The following is a 20,287-nucleotide window of genomic DNA, read 5'->3' on the forward strand; positions in this document are numbered from 1 at the left end:
GAGACCCATGATGCTGCTTCTTGAGTTTAAACCTCACTTGAAATCAGAGCAGTTTGATCCTCAGGCAGGTTTTTACTCCTGAGTTTCCTTTACTTCGAAAGTGGTTTGAAGATCAAATAAATGTGTGTCAGGTGTGGAGTATTTGAGTTGTCATGCCCACATTTTCTTTGTAATTTTAGGAAGCACGCTAATTAATTAGCAGAACTATTCTTTGAGGTATATGTAGTAGCATGAACAAATAGCCTCACTAAGCATGAACAGATGAGCCTGCATGTATTCAGAGGAAAAATCACAGCCCTCCTGTCCTGTTCCTGCTATACTATGTAGTGCTAAGATATGGTTTGACTTAATGTACCAACCCGAAGCTCATATCTTACCTCCCCTAGGGACAAATCATGAGCTGTAGCCAAGTTTGTTCTTGGCTTTCCACTTGTGGTTTCTCTGTGGAAGACAAACCATGATTCTGTTTTTCAGACATAATGCTAAGTCAAACCATGGATTCACTCTGGATAACACAGCAGCAACAGGACCAGGGGAAAAGTGAAGCCACCACAATTTTTCCTCTTGAGTTCCTGCAAACTGTGTCTGCAGTCCATTTTGTCAGTACACCTTGAAAATTATGTACTGGTGGCAAAAAAGGCCAGTGAAGTGTTGGGTTGAAATAAACGACAGACGAGTGGTGGGTGTCATATGGGAGGCATCTCCCGAGCACGTCTCGGGGAGTCTCTTTTATTGAATATTACAGCATTGCCACATATGTGCTTGTTGCTGATTGGATAACACAAGTACAAGGCAAAGGATTACAGCATTGCCACATATGTGCTTGTTGCTGATTGGTTAACACAAGTACAAAGTAAAGGTTACATATAGACATTAATCATCAATAGATTAAAGGGTGGGAAAGGGAACACAGAATTGGACAGGTGTGAAAGCCTCCTTATGATTGATATAGCAAGACTTAAACAATTACTCAGTGATTAATATATGGCATTCATCCATAGATGTGGTCAACCAAGCACTAAGAACAGGTCAGACTAAGAACAAGTCAGAATGCAATATTTTCATGAACTCATGGTGAACTGAACATTCTAGGGTGATGTGCAGAAATAAAACTTTCCTTCAGTGAAGGAAAAGTTGACTATGAGGGTAGGAGTGGATCTCACAATGTCTGAATTTCAGCACTGTCTTCTGTAGCCTCAGAAAAAATGCAGTTTCTACTGTGTGGCTGTTCTAGCTCTTCAAGGTGGTACTCTGTGTAACTGAAATCATTTATCTTTTCTATTATGCAGAAGTGTGAAAGATTACTACTGTACCTTTACTGCCACGAAATGAGCCTTGCTTTTCAAGATCCAGTTCCTCCCACGGTATGATGGTCATTTTATTTGCCACTAACATTCTGTGAGGATTGTGTTGGCATTCATTACTGGTCAGATATTATATTCATGCTTCAATGCAGTATATAATTTCAACAGAGAGAGACGAAATGCTGATGTAAAAGCAGCATGCCATTTGAGTCTCATATTTGAGTACAGTTGTTAACTGGCAATTTTTATTGAAGTACATTTATTAATGCAGTAGTTCAGTGTCTGATCTTCTTGCAGTTTTTTATTAGTTACTGCATGTCATTGAAGTAAATGCTACCAAGAGCCATCCATTATGTGTTTTACTATGCAGGGTGTTTAGAGATACATAACTATGCATAAGCAGTGTAATAAAAGGGAAAAGAGAGCACCCCTTTCCAAAAATGTAGGGTGGAACCTTTTCTAGACTTTATTTTTCTGCAGAAAAAATTCAATTTCCAAAGTTAATTAGTAACAATGAATGAATGCCATCTAAATACTGTGGGTTGTATCTAATGCTAATCATGAGCGTAATTGCATTTACACATCATAACTTTCACCATCCTCCCGAAAAAAGTTTCCCAAAACTATTCTCCAGGTCTCCCAATCCTCCGCATCTGATTTTGAGGGCATGCCAGGAGCTTGAGGGGAATAGGAGAGGGAGACAAATTTCTGTTGCATGCACAGATGTGTGTGTGGAGCTCCAGCATTTGTAACAGCCCAGTAATAGGCGGGCTTGGCAGTTTCAAAATGTTTAGGTTAGTTTACACAATAAAAACGAAACACTCCATAGACACCTTCCACTTACTTTGAAGTTCCTATGCAACTGAACTAGAGCAGGATGTCCTGTGTAAATAGGAGCCATTATCCGTATGCTGTCATTGGCTCAGTTGCAACAGCAAATTGATCAAAAGATAAACCACCTTGTTCTGAGGCAGATATTAGGAGTGTGCTAGAGCAATACATAGCATTGTACATCCTGTGCTGGGCCCAAAATAGAGATAATAAAAGATTGAGACCCAGCTCTCTGACATTTCTCCTGGTATAGGGGATGTGTTTGTGCTTTGCTGTGATTTTACAGAGATACAGTGGTGCCCCGCAAGACGAATGCCCCGCAAGACGAAAAACCTGCTAGACGAAAGGGTTTTCCGTTTTTCGAGGCGCTTCACAAGACGAATTTCCCTATGGGCTTGCTTCGCAAGATGAAAACGTCTTGCGAGTTTTTTCCCTTCCCCCCCTTTTTCTAACCCGCTAATAGCCGCTAAGCCGCTAATAGCGCTAAGCCGCTAATAGGGATGCTTCGCAAGACGAAAAAACCGCTAGACGAAGAGACTCGCGGAACGGATTCTTTTCGTCTTGCGAGGCACCACTGTAGCCTGCAATGTGCTGCTAAATGCAGTTTCTGTGGAAACTTATTTCCAGTTAGCTTATCTAGATTTTCATTATGACACTATCTTAAATAGCAAATTGAATCTAAGAATTTGTGTATGTTAGATGAATAATTTGCCTTTTAGAGACATTGCAATAACTGCTGTTTACAGTATATATATTCCTTCCAATTATTTTCAATAAGATAGAAAGATTGCTCTCTCCATTCATAGCAGGAGTCATTTGCTTAAGATCTGCACAGTAGATGTTCGCTTTCCCAGATAATGCCACAAGAAGTATGCTAATGTATTACTGAGAAGATTCATCTATTTCTTTCTAGGTGCCTGACTACTACAAAATAATTAAGAAGCCAATGGACTTGTCAACCATCAAAAATAGATTGCAACTGCATCATCCATTGTACACAAAACCAGAAGATGTTGTAGCTGATTTCAGACTGATCTTTCAAAACTGTGCTGAATTTAATGAGGTCAGAAAAGACTGTAGTGTGTGTGTGTGTGTGTGTGTGTGTGTGTGTGTGTGTGTGTTTCTAGGAAGGTACCATTGTTACCAGAGTCTAACTGTGGATTCTATAATAGTTTGCAGAGTCACATAGCTGGTAATTTATATGCAGAATATAATTATAGGTCCCTTTCTTTAGCAGTGTCTGGCCTGCATTGGAGTTGAGATATGATATTAGGTGACAGTTGAATCATATAAATTTCCTTACACATTGAACAGTACAGAATATTTGCATGGGGGAGAGAAATGAGGAATACTCAGCAGAAGTAATATTGTACTCTGAGATAAGGTTGTTAGATCTCTCTTCTACTGCTGTAAGTCACTGTGTGTGAACAAACTCTCTCTTAGCCAAGAAGTGATAGAAAGTACCAAAGCGCTAACTAAGGTGCTAACATATTGTTGCATACTAGTTTTATACTACACATGCTACTGTCAACTGTATCACAGTCACATCGTATTTTGATTTGTTAAAGTGTTGATTGAGTCCTTGAATTTTAGTTTGAGTAAGATGAATTTTATTCAACTAAAATTATTAGTAATGTTTGTGTGTTCAAGTTGATTTACTTTGGTGTTTGACTTACCCATTTTTTTTATATGGGACTGCAAATATAAAACCTATGATATGTTGAATTTCCCCAACAGCCTGATTCAGAAGTGGCTGATGCTGGCATGAAACTGGAAGCTTATTTTGAGGAACTGCTGAAGAACCTTTTTCCAGAAAGAAAATTCCCTGCCCAGCCTTATTGCCGTGCTGATAGAGATAGTCCCAACTCAACAGATGACTCTGATGATGACTTTGTACAGCCACGGAAAAAACGTCTCAAATGGGAAGAACGCCAGTTTGTAAAATGAACTGGATATAGGCACTGCTAAAGATTTTTTTTTTTTCATAAATATTTATCAACATTCATTTTTGGGATGGCATTTTATGAGCACGTTGACATCTACAGATATGGACATTCACTGGGAGTCCTACCTTGGTACAAATTTGCCAAGAAGTGAGGCATGTAGGAGACATTAGAAAAAATCTATAAAATTTACCCTTGGTTTTTAGAATTCATTCTGCCACCACTCTAAAGTGACAGCTGTTCAAATCTTTTATTTAGAAAGGATTTGTAAAAATTAAACTAAAGTTAGAAACAAATTTAATGTGTAGATTTCAGGAAAATGTGAGCTTACCAGAAATTAATTTACCAACGACATGTGGCTGGCCATAATTTCAGTTCTTTGTACTGTACATAACTGTTAGCCACTGAGAAGAGAAAAGCACATGCTCAGATACTGGCCTAGGATACAATGGAATTGTCATTGCCCGCAGAGAGCTACTTGTGCTCTGAAATGTAAGGAGTGTGGAGATGAATTAAAGTACTTTGAAAATGGACTTTTGAGTGTCTTGCTGTGCTCATATGGAGAGAAATTTTATACAATTGGTTGTAATTTCTTGCTGGCCAGCATTGCATGTATTTCTAAACATTAATATAGCAATGGAAGTATTAAGGTTGACTTTCATCTTTATAGTTTATCCTATTTTACACCTACCGAGAGAGCTAGAAGGAAACCTCCCTCTGCTGCTTTTATTAGAATGTGTGGTCTGCTGCCATAAGCTGGTTTGGAATTTTTCATTAGAATCATACTGATTTACTCATTAAAGTATACTGTGTGATGCTTTCCTGAATGATTACAAAGAGGAAGATCATGTCTTTAAATTTATCCTCACTTCCAATTTTGAGTGCCATCAAAATCAACATTGAAATGTGAACTAATAACAAGTGTAAACTGCACTTGCACAATACGAAATTACTTTTAAATGCCATAAGGAAATTCCATGGAATAATTTTTATCCTAGACAAAACTTGCCCCTATTCCTGATAACAGGGATGACAGCATCTGGTTTAGCTTCCACCACAATTCCCTTCATTCATCCTTTTAACTTAATTTGGCCTAAATAAGTGAATGACCACTATTCACTTCCAGAGGTCAGGGGAGTAAACTCACCCATTTGACACTACTGGAGGTGCCAAGCTCTCATGAGAGGGAGCCTGCAGAGGCATTCAATGTGTGGCAGTGTAGTAAGATTCTTCCCTCCACTTCAGTTCCCCAACTGCTAAAGAAGAATAAGATTACAGATAAGTTAAATGAATTATTTGCATTTGTCTTCACAACGGAATATACAGGGCAGATCCCAGTGCCTGAACTAATCTTTGCAGGAGGCGAGTCTGAGCAACAGAAGGTTGCTGCTGATACTAAAGTGTTCATTTTTGTTAAAATAAAAGATATAATGAAGAGCTCTTAAAAGGATCTCTCCAAGCTGAGTGAACAGGCGGTAAAATGGCAAATGCAGTTCAATGTAAACAAGTCCAAAGTAATGCATGTTGGGGCAAAAAATTCTTAATTTCACATATATGTTCATGGGGTCTGAATTGGTGGTGATTAGCCAGAAACAAGGCCTTGGGGGTGAAGTAGACAGTTCAATGAAGTTTTTGTCCCACTATGAGGCAGCTGTGAAAAAGTAAAATGCCATGCGAGGATCACTAGGAGGGGAATTGAAAACTGTTGATCTAATGCCATTCTACAAATCTCTTACGTGGCTACATTTGGAATGTTGTGTACAATTCTGGTTGTCTCGCCTCAAAGGATGTACTGTAGAGTTGGAAAAGGTTCAGAAAAGGGCAATCAAAATGATCAAAGGAATGGAAAAATTCCCCTATATAGTATGTTGGACATTTTAGTTTAAAGAAAAGGCAAGTAAGAGGTGACACAATAGAAATTTATAAAATCATGCATGGCATGGAGAAACAGGAGAAGATTTTCTCCCTCTCTCAAAACACTAAACTCATGAATGTCCAGTGAAGCTGAACATTTGAAGATTGAAGACAGATAAAAGGAAGTATTTCTTCATGCTGTGCATAAACTCTAGGACTCACTTCCTACAGGAGCTACTAACATCTGCATACATAGAGTGCCAACACCTACCTGAGGAACAGAAAAATTATTTTAATGAGTTTACGTATCTGCCATCAGTGGGCTCATACAGCATGTTCTGCCATGTGCATATAGTGACTTGAATGAATGGGGGACAAGACATTTGCACACATTACAGAGCCTTCTCAAGCCTGGATATAGCATGATGTTGGGCACATTTTGTAAAAAAACAACTTACCACACGGGGTACAGTTCCATTTATTTGTGCAGAAGTTTATTCAAATGTTGTAAAGACAAGAAACACCTTTTTTTGGAAATGCGGGTGGAGAAAATCTCAGTAGCTCTTCTGAGAAATATGCTCAAATGCATGAAATGTAATAGAGCCTTCTTGGGTTTTTCCTCTTTCTAGTGATCACCTTCATTTCCTTTGCTAAAAAGATAAAATCAGGTGTTAAGAATAACAGGTCTCCATGACTTACCTATGCAAGAATTAAGTGGTGTCAGCTTTGCAATCAGGATTAAATGCTTCTAATTCTTTTAGTCCAGTGCCCACTCAGACACCATGTAGCAGCAGATACATCTATCTTAACTTGCTTCCTTGGACAAAGGTCCCAATGCAGCAACCACTGACCTACAGGAGATTGGCACCCAGGTTCCCTCAAGCCTTTTTGTTTGTTTGAAGGATTTTTTCCATTCCACTGCAATCTACATACACAGAAACATTCCCATTGGGTGGTATTGGCTGCCTTAAATGGTTGCTTGTAGCAAGTGTTCCATGTGATACGGCCCCTCCAAACTATATGTTGGTTCCACAGTTGTTAAATCACATTGCCATTTCATGAAGTCTTTCTCGATGAATGATTACATATGTGTAAGCCACCCTTGGAGCCTTTTTCTGCCAAAGAGCAAGGGTGAAAGGCCATAAAATAATTATACTGTTGCCAAGGCATCTCTCTCGTTTACAACCTAAGTAGCATTTTTTGTATACAAAAGAAGCAACATATATTTCTGTGTATCTGTTGTGACGTGGGCTGTTTTAATTTTGTAGAAGGAAACATAACAAGACAATAGCTTTCCTGAAACCACCCATTCAGTTAATGAATCAATGCAAATTACACAAGATCTTCAGTTGAACCCATTGGCTTCTAATGCCACACCTCTCTCCCAGGTGTAAAGAACTGATGTTTCAAAGTGGAAAAGCTGGAGACAGCTAGCCAGAAATTGATCCAACTCCAGTGGTACCTTGGTTTTCTAACAATCCATTACGGAAGTCCGTTTGAGTTCTGAAATGTTCAAAAACTGTAAACAGGAGCCTCAATATGGAAAACTCAAACAGAAGCCGCGTTTCCTGTTCGACTTCTCTGAGGTACGTTCAGAATCAAGGCATTTACTTCCGGATTTTTGGGATTTGAGTTCCGAAATGTTCGACTACGAAGGTGTTCGAAAACCGAGGTACCACTGTACATGGATAATGGCCTCTCTTTTATGCTGAGATTCTGCCTCTGTATTTATTAGCTTAGGTGCACATCAGCTTTGAAATGTGGCTTGCCCAGGTCTGTAGAACCTGGTGGTTCTACAACCACCAAACAATCTCCAAATATTGTTTAATAGCTTATTAAATGTTCTTTTCTCTTCATTGCTGCTGCATACCAAGCCAATTGCAGATGAATTAAAGCTTCGAAGGTTGTGCAAGAGACAATTTTCCGCTGGTAACAGAGGGTAGCATGTAGAGGCCTAAATGAGATCTAAGTGGTACGTAAGGAATGAATTACCCTAATTGAAAGCGTGGTTTTTATTCGCAGTGTTAAGTTATTATAAATTGGTGGGAGGTGTTTTCTGGGTCACTGGGTTAATTATATGTCATTCCTTCTTATAACAAATTATAAGTGGCCTGGTGCCTGTCAGCTTAGTGTAATAGCCACCCACAAACAAGGTAGGGCTTTTTTGTGTATTTGCTGGACTCCTTATGATATATTTTTTTAAGGGCTTGATTTTTTTTATTAAGAAAAAGCATGTAAAGAATATGAAAAGAAACTGCACACACAACCCTAAGCCATCCAAGGATGTCAGTGACTTCAACAGCCTACACAGTGTTGGGGAGCGGGGCAGGAGAAGAAAAGGGAAACAGTAAGAAGAAATTTGTCAGTTGAGTGCCTAACAACTTATATGGTGTCCTGGACACAGAATGAGGCACAAGATGATAATCACTTGTAGGGCTAAAAAATCCCTCCCTGCACTGTACTGAGGTTTTGGAAGAGAGGAGGGGAAAAGAGAGACCCTTTCCCATTGCCAACCTCCAGAAACCTTGATGTAGCAACAATACCCTTGAATTTGAGGTTGTCAGGCATCTCCAAAGCCAAGATTCAGGAAAGGGTGAAAGGTGTATTTCTTTGTCTCTTCCAGGCTGGCTTGAGCTCTCGACAGGAGCATTCTTGTCAGAAACTGGGGATATACTACATATCATTTTGCTGCAATGATTTTAATTTCCCCAATAACTCAGTTTGCTGGTAATTATTATTAATTATAAACATATAGAATATTTCTAGACTGTCTTTCATTACTGTGTTTCATTAAACAATTACAGGGCAGTATACAGCAAGTATACAGTCTTTAATTATAAGAAGGCATGTTATGCTACAGAGACAAACAATACCAACACTCTTAAATATCATAAATAGCTTCACTGCCTTGGTTCCTCCCAAAGGCCTGAATTATTATTCTTGAATGACACAAATTGGAGCTCATCAGGCTTGCAAGCTGTAATTTGGAAATCTCACTGGTCCCAGTCTGAATTGGGGCAGTTTATGGTGTGCACCTACGTCAATATATCCAAGCAGTCTCTTAACTAGCTCCCTTTGCAAATACGGTAGATTGGCCTTGCTAGACTGAGTCAGTTGTAATTATACAACCCAAGCCCCCTTTGACTTATGATACAAATAATCACTCCTATTTTTGGGTCTTCAAGTTCCTTCAGGTAGGCATATGGATGGCATAAAGGTTATCATTTGCAAGAGTGGACTGGAGGACATTCAGTTAACAGGACGTGGGAGGAGTCATCCTGCTAAGCAAACGTTCTCCAGTCCACTCTTCAAACAGAAATTCACGGTAAGACCAATTTCCGTTGCTCCTGATGTGGAGAGGCCTCCTATGAAACTTGTTTGTTTTTCATAATGGGGTGAACTTCAAAGGAAGCTGCTGCAGTGGCCTTCAGCAGTGCAGGAGCCTGCTTCTGACCTTACACTACGGAAGACAGGTTTACCAACCTGAAGCGCTCTCCCTCTGGTCTCAATGGGCAGAGTGAAAGCAGAGACAGCACACACGATACAAACAGAAGCGAAAAGGCAAAGGGCTCCCAAGAAAGAAGCATTCATGAGCACCTGCAAAGAAACAATGTATTAGTGCAACGCTGCCATGCAACTTGGTCAAATGCTTTTTTTTTAAGCCCATAGGATTTCCTTTCTAGCTTTCTCAAAGTTTAGCATGTTGGCCAACAATCCAGTGCAGAAGCCTTTAAGAAGAGCCATGAAGCCTATCCAGTCCATCATCCATGTCTCACACTGGCCAGCCAGATTCCTGCAGGAAGCCCACAAACAGCACTTGACTGCAACACTACTCTTCCCATTTGAAATTTTCAGCAACTGGTACCTGCAGGCATACCTTTTCAGGCTTTAATCTAGGATTATTTTAACATATATGGTGATAGATGGTGTTGTGACATGTAGTTGTTGGGAATACAATAGTTGGGAATACAATAGTACTACTCTAGCTTAGGGCCCCTCTAGACATCGTTTTTTAATTGCATATCCATGATTATTTGTGCTTGTGATGCTATCAGGGGGGTCATACATGATTCCTCTTTAAATACTGTTTGTGTGGCAAAGGTTTCAGGGCGGCTATACTACTTCATTTGCAATCAGTGCACAGCTTGTTACTTGTAACTTTTTATACTATGAACGTTCTGGTTTGTTTTCTGCCCCACTTTTGTTGCACCATAGCCCTTCCAGGCAGGGTAGCATTGGAAAAGCATCACAGAACAACTAATAATGCAGGATAAACACACCACTATTGCGTCAAGAACTTATTGGGGAATACACCTGCACTAAAACAGCAGTCTGGAGGTGCCCTTTGAAGATCCTCCAGAAGCAAGAATAGCTTGACAAAGGTCAATATTAGCTTTGGTATCATCCTCTTATTTAAAAATGTGGATGAGAATACACATGAATTCAGGTCAGAAACCAAAGAATCAAAACAACATATTTAAGTACCGTATTTTTCGCCCCATAGGACGCACCGGCCCATAGGACGCACCAAGTTTTTTGGGGGGGAAATAAAGGGAAAAAAAATTATTTCCCCCCCCAGGCGCTTGTGGGGCCGGCAGCGGGGAGAAGCGCTCTTCTCCCCGCCGCCTGCCTTCAGACCAGGTCCGGGGACAACGGGAAGACGCGCTGCGCCTCCCAGCTGTCCCCGGAGCTTGCGTTTTTTTTGGGGGGGAAATGAATAAAAAAAATTTATTCCCCCCCCCAGCCGCGGCTGCCGCCCCAAGCCTTGCGCACACCTGCCCGAAGCACGGGGCACCCTCCGGAGGGCTCCACGTGCTTCAGGCTGCAGGCTGCCGCCCCAAGCCTCGCGCGCTCGGCGGGACCTCCCACCGGGCGCGCAAGGCTTGCGGACACTCGCCCGAAGCACGGGGAGCCCTCCGGAGGGCTCCCCGTGCTTCGGGCGGCAGGCTGCCGCCCCAAGCCTCACGCGCCCGGCAGGACCTCCCGCCAGGCGGGCAAGGCTTGTGGACACTCGCCGGGGCTGCAGGCTGCTGTCCACAAGCCTTGTGAGCCCGCGGGAACTCCCGCCGAGCTTGCAAGGCTTGCACATAGCTTCCTGAAGCCTGGAGAGCGAGAGGGGTTGGTGTGCACCGATGCCTCTCGCTCTCCAGGCTTCAGCGAAAGCCTGCATTCGCCCCATAGGACGCACACACATTTCCCCTTCATTTTTGGAGGGGAAAAAGTGTGTCCTATGGGGCGAAAAATACGGTAACTTTATTGAAAGTCATCTTACCTGGGCTATAAAAGGTGCCACCATAGCACCAATACGACATACAGAACCACTAGTGCCAAGGCCAACAGCTCTCATGATAGTTGGATAAACCTGTAATACAGTAATATATAATTCAAGATCAGATCTATAGTATAGACTGGAGGAAAGGGAAACTGGGAAACTGTCAAGCGAGCATCTATTGTGGGTCCCAGAGTTTAGGTGGCCGTTGACCCAGAGATGGTATCTGCAGAAGATTCTATTGACAATCTTGTAAAAGATACTGCTTTTAAAAATGTTATTTGGCAGAATCCAGTCAAAAGTAAGGGTTAAAAAAAAAAAGCCCCATTAATTTAAATGAGAAAATACAATATGCTTAATTTTTGTGCCCATTTAGTTTACAAAGGCTAATAACGAAAGCAATGAAAGCATTACTGTTTGGAAATATAAAAATGTTGAATTTTACTTGGTTATTGTTTTGTTACTTGGAAATTTCAACTATTTTTTGGGACAGCAAAAAATGATAAAATGATAAAATATTCAATTTCAGGTTTCCAGATGTTGAAAGAGATTTTTTTGCCTTAACCCCCCCCCCCACAAAAAACTAATGTCAAAATCAGCCTCAGCTATTCACTTCTGGACTTCAGATATGCATGAGAACAGGTGACTCAAAGTGGAAGATTATAAATTATTCCATACTTATCTAACATAGATATTCTTATGTCAGCCTGTGAAGAACAGAGTAGCATTTACTACCAAGCAAGAGTTGGTCTGAGGTGGTTCTTCTGCTGCACACCAACTTTTATGAGCTGCTAAATCATTTAGGTTTGTTCATGTATGCAATATAAGCATACAATGCTCTGTTAAATCACAAAAAGGAGTGTTACTGTAGTAATGTGTGGATAATACTATCCTTCATTGGTAAGCATGGCGCTGTTTGTTCAAGCACCACCTCCTTTACTCATTAAAAGAGGAAGTATCATTTGGTCAAATCCTGCTCAAGCATATCAACACCATCCAAATCCCAGGAATTGAACAGAAATATTTTTAGCTGTGCACTGCCTGCTTGCTCCTTCCAGCTACCCAGCTAAGGCTTCAACCCGATACTTCCTTAGTGTGGGAATCTCATTGGATTAAATGATACTTACTTCTAAGTAAATATGCACTGAGCTGAACTGTCAATCTACATTTCCCATTTATTATGGAAAGCTATGATGAGAGACCTCTGTTGTGTGTTCCTCCCCTTCCACAATTCATGGCTTCAAAAGCATCTCACCTCCGCTGTGTAAATGTAGATGGTGTTGAAATTTGCAGAGACCAAGGCACGCAACATGAAGAGAAAACCAATGAGGCCCGAGCTGGTTAGAAAAGGAAGAAAGAGGAGGCATGGGGAAATTCACATCATTATCCAGCATTTGATTTGAAGTCCTTGATTGTACGTCGTACCAAGAATTCCATAAAGGGGGATTTTATATGAATAGCTTCAAAAGTGGTGACCCTTTTCAAAGACAGCACACAGGAGAGAATGGATGCTTAGAGCAGCTGTGCGCGGGCACCCTTAGAATAAGCAGAGCCACTTAGACTCTCCCACGGCAAGTAGTGGTAGCTGTGGTGCCCAGAAAGGATGAGAGCTGGGAGGGAACGGAGAGAGAATGGGAAGGATCCCTCTGAAACGCTTTAAAAAGATTGGAAGCCTTTTTGTGGTTCTAGTCTGCTCCAAGGGAACCCTGACATTGCCTGTTGCTTTTTATGCGTTTTCAGATTCAGAGATTAATTCAGGGATGAGAAGCCTACAGCTCTCTCGATGTTGCCAGAGCTGAAATTACATCGGTCTCAGCATGGCTGATTATCAGGGATGATGGGAGTTGTAGTCCAACAGCACCTGGAGAGGCCCCACAACTTCCCTGTTTTAATATGATCTAAGCTGCCTGTGGTGCATTTAAATGGAAGGTTGGGATATAAATAGTTCATATCAGGCTTCCTCAAACTCAGCCCTCCAGATGTTTTTGAGACTACAATTCCCATCATCCCTGACCACTGGTCCTGCTAGCTAGGGATCATGGGAGTTGTAGGCCAAAAACATCTGGAGGGCCAAGTTTGAGGAAGCCTGGTTTAAATAAATAAATACGTAGCTTGCAGTCTTATCACAAGCCAATCACACACATCCCAGGCCATATACTACTAGAATGTGTGATCAAAGGTCTCAATAAAATAACTGTGCTCAATTAGATGCCTTATAATGAGTCAGAACATTTGTCTATAGCTCGGTATTGCCTACACAAGGCTCTACTACAGGGACTGACAATGGCTGTCCATGTTTTGAGACAGGATCCTCTCCCAGCCCTACCTAGGGATGCTGGGAATTGAACCCAGGAACCTACAGCATGCAAAGCAGATGTTCTGCTCTGAGCTATGGCCTTTTACCCTATCAACATAAATGTGGCATCTTCTCAGCAGTTTCCAGAAGATACAATAAACTCTAGGTGAGGACAGAATGTTTGTTTACAAAAAAAGTTAAAACAAAAATAATACATGAAATCCTTCTGTAAAAGTGGCAAGAGCTATATCTAACAATGCTACCCTGAAAAATCCTGGTTACATAAAAAAACAAAAAACAAACAAACCTTGGAAAGGGCTTCCTAAAAGAACAAACGCTTGGCACCACCCTAATCTCCCGGCGGAGTGCATTCCAATGTGCTCACCGTGTGCCTAAACTCTAGAACAAAGACCTGGATGTTCCAAGCGCCAATGCAATCCGACTGGTTTGAATGAGCCAAGTCACAAGAGACGCATACATTTGCAGACAGCGCATAAAACAAAACAAAAAAAGATATTCTAGCAGATGGGCATTTGCTGCTGCCCTGGCCCCTCCACCAAACATGACCTATCCTGCAACCCAAATCATCCCCAGAACTCCTAGCATATAATGTATGGGGTGTTAGGGGAGGGGTAGTAGATACTGCATGGCCTGAAGAGTTTCAGGGCAGTAAAGCTTTGATGTCAGCTATGGTTTTCCCAGTAGTGATGTATGGAAGTGAAAGCTGGACCATGAAGAAGGCTGATCGCCGAAGAATTGATGCTTTTGAATTATGGTGCTGGAAGAGACTCTTGAGAGTCCCATGGACTGCAAAAAGATCAAACCTATCCATTCTTAAGGAAATCAGCCCTGAGTGCTCACCGGAAGGACAGATCCTGAAGCTGAGGCTCCAATACTTTGGCCACCTCATGAGAAGAGAAGACTCCCTGGAAAAGACCCTGATGTTGGGAAAGATGGAGGGCACAAGGAGAAAGGGACGACAGAGGAGGAGATGGTTGGACAGTGTTCTCAAAGCTACCAACATGAGTTTGACCAAACTGCGGGAGGCTGTGGAAGACAGGAGTGCCTGGTGTGCTCTAGTCCATAGGGTCACGAAGAGTCGGACATGACTAAACAACAACAACAGCAAAAGCTTTGATGCCCAATGGAGTTACTCAACCCTCTCCATAGAAGAAGCAGAAAACCAGTATATCTCCAGCTCTAGCTCTGCATATATATAGTTATAGATACCTGACTCATCTGTACCACTGAAACAACATAAGTCATTTTTGTGTGTGACATATTCTCTCTCTCCCTCTCTCTCTCTTTCTTCTCCCTTTCATAATAACAAGGAGGTTTATTGCAAGCTTATGTAAGTCAAGCAATTAACCAAGATTAAAGTCTTGGTATTAATCAGCTGGTACACTTTGTTCACCCTGGCATCCTCAAACATCCTCCACTGGCACAAACGCCCTTCATTGCCAGGAGCTGCATGCTGGAGCAAAGCTGGTTTGAAGTTCACGCTGCTTCGTCACATAATTTTTACATTAAAGTGGCCATATTGACTCAGCCCATAGTTTAGGCTCACTGCCAAGAGTAAACAGAGAAACTATAAGCTTCCTAGACATTGCATGTAAAGGTACCCCTAACCGTTAGGTCCAGTCATGGACGACTCGGGTTGCGCGCTCATCTCACTCTATAGGCCGAGGGAGCTGGCGTACAGCTTCCGGGTCATGTGGCCACCATGACTAAGCTGCTTCTTGCGAACCAGAGCAGCACACAGAAATGCCATTTACCTTCCCCTCTGGAGTGGTACCTATTTATCTACTTGCACTTTGACGTGCTTTCGAACTGCTAGGTTGGCAGGAGCAGGGACTGAACAATGGGAGCTCACCCCGTCGCGGGGATTCGAACCGCCAACCTTTTGATCGGCAAGCTCTAGGCTCTGTGGTTTAGACCACATCACCACCCGCGTTCCCCCGTCTTTGCTGTAGGAAACTGTAATGTATATTTATTAGAAGGCAAAACTGGACATTATCTGGCAAATGAAAGTTTCCAAACCGGCTTTTGTTGAGCTAATGAAGGTGCAAGAGGTCCTAACTATAAAGGCTTGCCCACTTTTGAGCATTATTTGAACATCGCCGGAGGTGTCCACACCTGCACCCATTTGTATTTACGTGGCAACTTTGGTCTTTTCTGGTCATACCACCAGGCCTTCTCCCTACCTTAGTTTCTTCCCCACAGGTAAGGAAGGAGAAATTCAGTGGAAGAGAAGGAGAAATGTGATGTCAATCAAGTAATGTGTACAAAAATGTGTTTATTGAGATAAAATGTGCTTTAAAGTAAAGTGCACATATTTGGTGAAAATAACAGACAAAAGTGCTTGAAAAGCTGAGTCTGTTGGGAGAAATGTGCACTCAAAAGCTGGTGAATTTTCACGAGCAGTTGTTTTTAATCACAATCTGATGTAGAGATGTGCAGAGAACCAAATTGAAGAAAAAATGAGAAGCTGAGAGAAACAAAGATTGACAGATGGGCCCGTTGCTAGTTATAGGGAAAGGCTGTGGGAAGGAGGGGTTCTTAACCTCTTCCAAATGTGCCGGTTTTCCTCAGCAAATGTCCCCCAAGGTCATTCCATGCCCCTGTCTAGGCTTACTTCTGGTTTCAGAAGTTAACTGGGGAGAAAATTAACTAAAAACAACTGAGGGGTTGCTGTGCAGGGGAGAATTGGCAGGACCGCAAGGGCTAAACACTCTCTCCTGCCTGCTGAATCTCCTCTGCAAATCCTCTCCTACATTAGCATTGAGAACCCTGAGTTTCCCCCATGAATTATAGTTCTGTCACATTTGTAGGTGCACCAACTCCAGGATTCCCCCTGTTTGGTGACCTCCTGCAACCCTCAAGATGCCAGTTACAGTCAGCTGGAGTCTGCTAAAGTTCTAGATCAGCCTTTGCCAAACTGATGCCCTCTGGGTCTGATGAGCGCTGCAGTCAAATACATCTGCAGGGCATCAGGTTGGCAGTGGCTGTTCTGGATCAAGCTCTCTGTGGCATGCTATATTGGTAAAGAAGCACATTGCTGAGTTTCTGCAGGCGCCGGAAGCATCCGCACTGCAGATAGCTCTTGCCATCTTTAACCCTGACAAACTAGGAAGAGTGTAGTTCCTGAAACAGGAATGGCCATTCTGGTAGGGAGAGATGAAAGTGAGTTGCATTTTCAGAATGAACTGACTAGCACACAGAGTGTAGACATCACCGGTGCAGGAAAGGTGTGAGGTGCAGTGCAAACAGGACTGTTTAAATCTTACTTTGCATGCACACACACCCCACCTGAAAACACTTACGTTGAAGTGCATATATTGAGCAGGAGGAAGAACACGGCAGTGCAGCCCATGGTGATTGTCAGGCTGAGACGCCTTCCCAGAAAATTGATGCCCAGAATGTTTAGAGGATTTACTGGAAAACAAGAAAGTGGAGAGGGGAGAACGTCAGGCTGCAAAATCAGATGACCCGACTGAGCTATTATGCTGTGTTGATACCTGCCCCACTCCAGCCTCAGGGGAGACACTTTCAACACCTACTTGCTTTATTACTTCTCTGTGATTACTGAGAATGTTTTGGACATACAGTGGTACCTCGGGTTAAGAACTTAATTCATTCCGGAGGTCCGTTCTTAACCTGAAACTCTTCTTAACCGGAAGCACCACTTTAGCTAATGGGGCCTCCTGTTGCCACTGTGCCGCTGCTGCATGATTTCTGTTCTGAAGCAAAATTCTTAACCTGAGGTACTATTTCTGGATTAGTGGAGTCTGTAACCTGAAGCATCTGTAACCCGAGGTACCACTGTATATACCTCACTACCAGAGTTAATGCAGGGGAAAGGAAAAGTGGCAAAAGGGCCACAGATTTATTTTCTTGAAAGCTCATTAAGAAGAGAAATGGAGACATGGTCCCAGTCACAGTGTCTCTGGCCTAATACTGTGTAAGGGGGGACAGTACAAACTTAAACCAACAATGCTCTGGATTAAAAATGGCCACAACTTTATTGCATAGCCAGCCTTTTAAGCGTTGCAATGATTAGTGAAAATAAAAAGTAAATTATCCCTCCCAGTACACTTCCTAAGATTCCTTTGTGTGGGTCTGTAGCTCCTGTTCTGTGACCTTTAGAACAGAGGTGGGGAAGATGTAGCCCTCCAGATACTGTTGGACCACAACTCCCATCCTTCCTGACTGCTGGCCATTCTGGCTGGGGCTGATGGGAGTTGGAGTCCAGTATTATCTGGAGGGCCACAGCTTCCTGCCTCTGCTTTAGAGATTTCCCCGCATCCTGTTTTTAAATAGATAGAGCAGGAGACATTACATGCGATCTCTCCAATTGTGCTGATGATCATGATCTGGTAATCAGAGGGGGCGAAGTGATGACAGAGGCAAGGGCTGTGGGTCTCCTCTGAATAATCCCCCAACTCATCCCCTTTGCTGGTTCCTCCTCCCCCTGTGGCACAAACCAGATTCTTCTCCAGCAACTCTGCGCTGGCCAGGATGATACCATAATAAGCAAAGGATATCCCAAGCCTATGAAAAAGAGGGGAAAATGTTAGAAAGGAGAGCAACCGAGGGCATTGGCGACAGCATTTCAGCCAGTTAATAACACGCAGAGCTTGACTACTGTGGGATCTGAATATAATTGCAATTCATAAAACAGCTCTGTGCTATAATATGGAAACAAGGCCTGCTATTAAATTACACCTCTGGAGCACTTTTCAACAATTACAAATAAATCCTAGTTTCATTGAAGTAGATGCCGAAAGGTTAAATTCTTCAACATAGTGAATATTTCACGGATGTTCAATATCACCACCTGAATGAAGTATTTTAAAAGGATATGAAGTGGGGGTTTGGGGAACAAACATCACAACTAGAAAGAGACCAGTTAAATGATGTCTAAAATGTATAATATGTGATTGGAATGGGAGACAAAGGATGAACAAGTGAAATCTTCAGTGATACACTGGGCAATAGATATTGGTCATAATAGAAATTGAAGCATGGGAATGTTTATGGAACATGGATATAAAATTTACAGCATGTTATAGTTTAAGAGAAAACTATATGAAAATGTTTTATAGATGGTAGCTAACACCTAGTAGATTGGCAAAAAAATGTATAAATCCAAATCAAATATGTGCTGGAAATGTAAAGAGAAAGAATATGTGGTGGTCTTGTAATAAGGTTAAAGCTTACTGGGAAATGATATATAATGAACTGAAAAAGATGTTTAAGATAACATTTATTTAAAAAACCCCAGAAGCTTTTCTTTTGGGAATTATGGGATCAGAACTACCTAAACAGTATAGAAATTTATTTATGTATGCAACCACTGCTGCAAGAATGTTATTTGTCCAAAAATGGAAGGAAGAAGAGGTCCCAATGAGAGAAGAACAGATACAGAAGTTAATGGACTACGCAGAAATGGTGAAACTAACCGGGAAAATAATCTGAACATCTGAAGAAGTGTGCATGCACACAGGAGCTTATACCCAGAACAAACTTAGTTGGTCTCTAAGGTGCTACTGGATAATTTTTTATTTTTAAAAATTTATATCGAGAGAATAAGAAATCAAGATAACATTTATTTATTTTTAGAAAGGAATAAAAATGGTTTATTGAGTATTTGCAAACCAATTGTAAACGGATTAAGACATTGGCAGGATTAATGAAAAAACCTGCAGTTTCAAAAGGAGGGGAAAGCAACACCCAAACACCCAGAAACATGTTGCTCTTCCCTGCTCCTTGCTTGCACAAGGCTTTGAATGTGCTAGCGGCCTGAAGGCAGCGATGGGCTGGATGAGGCAGACATACTCTGGGTGGCTGGTTCTCCAGCCCAGGAATCAGGAGGGCAACCTGTTGCACTCCCCTAGAGAAACCTATGGCCTAAAGGAACAGATATGTAGCCTGAGAATGCTCCTCAGTTAAAATCTGTCAGTAGAGGACCAAGTGTTTTGGGTGTCAGGAAGTGCTTACATCCATCTCCAGCCGGTTTAGCTGGCTATGGCCATTCCTGGGCAGCCTGGTGTCATGTTCTGGTGACGTCCCACTTGAAGCACTGCCATATACTCTGTGTGGGCCTGCCGCAAACATAATCTGGAAGCTACAGCTGGTGCAAAATACAGCTGCTGAGTGGGGCAGCAGGTTGGGACCATGCACTACCAATCTTAAAAACATTGCTCTGACTATTCATGAGCTACCAGGTGCAATTCAAGATGTACAAATGCTTTGGGGCCAAAGCACTTTGAAAATTGCCTCCCCCAATATCAGCTAGCTCTGGCCTTAAGATCCATGTGGGGAGGGGGAGTCTTGCTGGTGGTTCTGCTGATGGGTGTGGTCCAGGGGACAGGGCCCACAGCAGGGCCTTCTCTGTGGCAGCTCCCCATTTATTACAATTCTATAGTTCTATGAAATTCCCACCTGGGTAAAGGTGAAATGTTACATGCAATGTCTGTGTATGTGAATCTATCTATGCATGGACATATAACTCTCTTACAGGTTTACACTTCTACATGAAGACTGCATAACACATCAGCGCTAAATGTCTTCATCATTAGACATTGAATAGTCTATTGGAGCAGAATTTTGAACATATGGCCAGATTGGCAAAGGTTCTGTTCACATGCTAGCATGTACTGGGGATTCTACCAAGACTAAATCCCTCTTCTAGTTCCCTCCACCCTGAACCCATGAGCCACTTTTTAGACAGATGAGCAAAAAACCTCAACTTGAGCAATGAAGGGACTGGGAGTCCGATGACAGGTTG

The 20,287-nt window shown here is 42.1% G+C and overlaps 2 protein-coding genes and 1 long non-coding RNA gene across 7 annotated transcripts in view; 1 reads left to right on the forward strand and 2 right to left on the reverse strand.

Annotated features, from left to right (window-relative positions):
* TRIM24 (tripartite motif containing 24) overlaps positions 1–4,611 on the forward strand; it is a 42,070-nt gene extending 37,459 nt beyond the window's left edge. For both annotated transcript variants that reach the window (XM_079992296.1, XM_079992295.1), the window contains exons 17-19: positions 1,290–1,364; positions 3,049–3,198; positions 3,873–4,611. In XM_079992296.1, coding sequence (XP_079848422.1) covers positions 1,290–1,364; positions 3,049–3,198; positions 3,873–4,082 — 435 coding nt within the window. In that variant the 3' untranslated portion in view covers positions 4,083–4,611. The remainder of the gene's footprint in view (positions 1–1,289; positions 1,365–3,048; positions 3,199–3,872) is intronic.
* Positions 1–20,287, reverse strand: part of LOC307225314 — a 79,748-nt gene that overhangs the window by 42,856 nt on the left and 16,605 nt on the right. The gene's annotated exons all lie outside the window — the stretch shown is intronic.
* SVOPL (SVOP like) overlaps positions 6,400–20,287 on the reverse strand; it is a 31,944-nt gene continuing 18,056 nt past the window's right edge. For all 4 annotated transcript variants that reach the window (XM_079992773.1, XM_079992774.1, XM_079992772.1 and 1 more), the window contains 6 exons: positions 17,837–18,048; positions 16,821–16,932; positions 12,457–12,538; positions 11,205–11,294; positions 9,416–9,529; positions 6,400–6,582 (listed from right to left, as the gene is read on the reverse strand). In XM_079992773.1, the coding sequence (XP_079848899.1) occupies positions 6,571–6,582; positions 9,416–9,529; positions 11,205–11,294; positions 12,457–12,538; positions 16,821–16,932; positions 17,837–18,048 (622 nt within the window). In that variant the 3' untranslated portion in view covers positions 6,400–6,570. The remainder of the gene's footprint in view (positions 6,583–9,415; positions 9,530–11,204; positions 11,295–12,456; positions 12,539–16,820; positions 16,933–17,836; positions 18,049–20,287) is intronic.

Source organism: Podarcis cretensis, assembly GCF_951804945.1.
Source record: "Podarcis cretensis genome assembly, chromosome: 10".
NCBI lineage: Eukaryota > Metazoa > Chordata > Lepidosauria > Squamata > Lacertidae > Podarcis > Podarcis cretensis.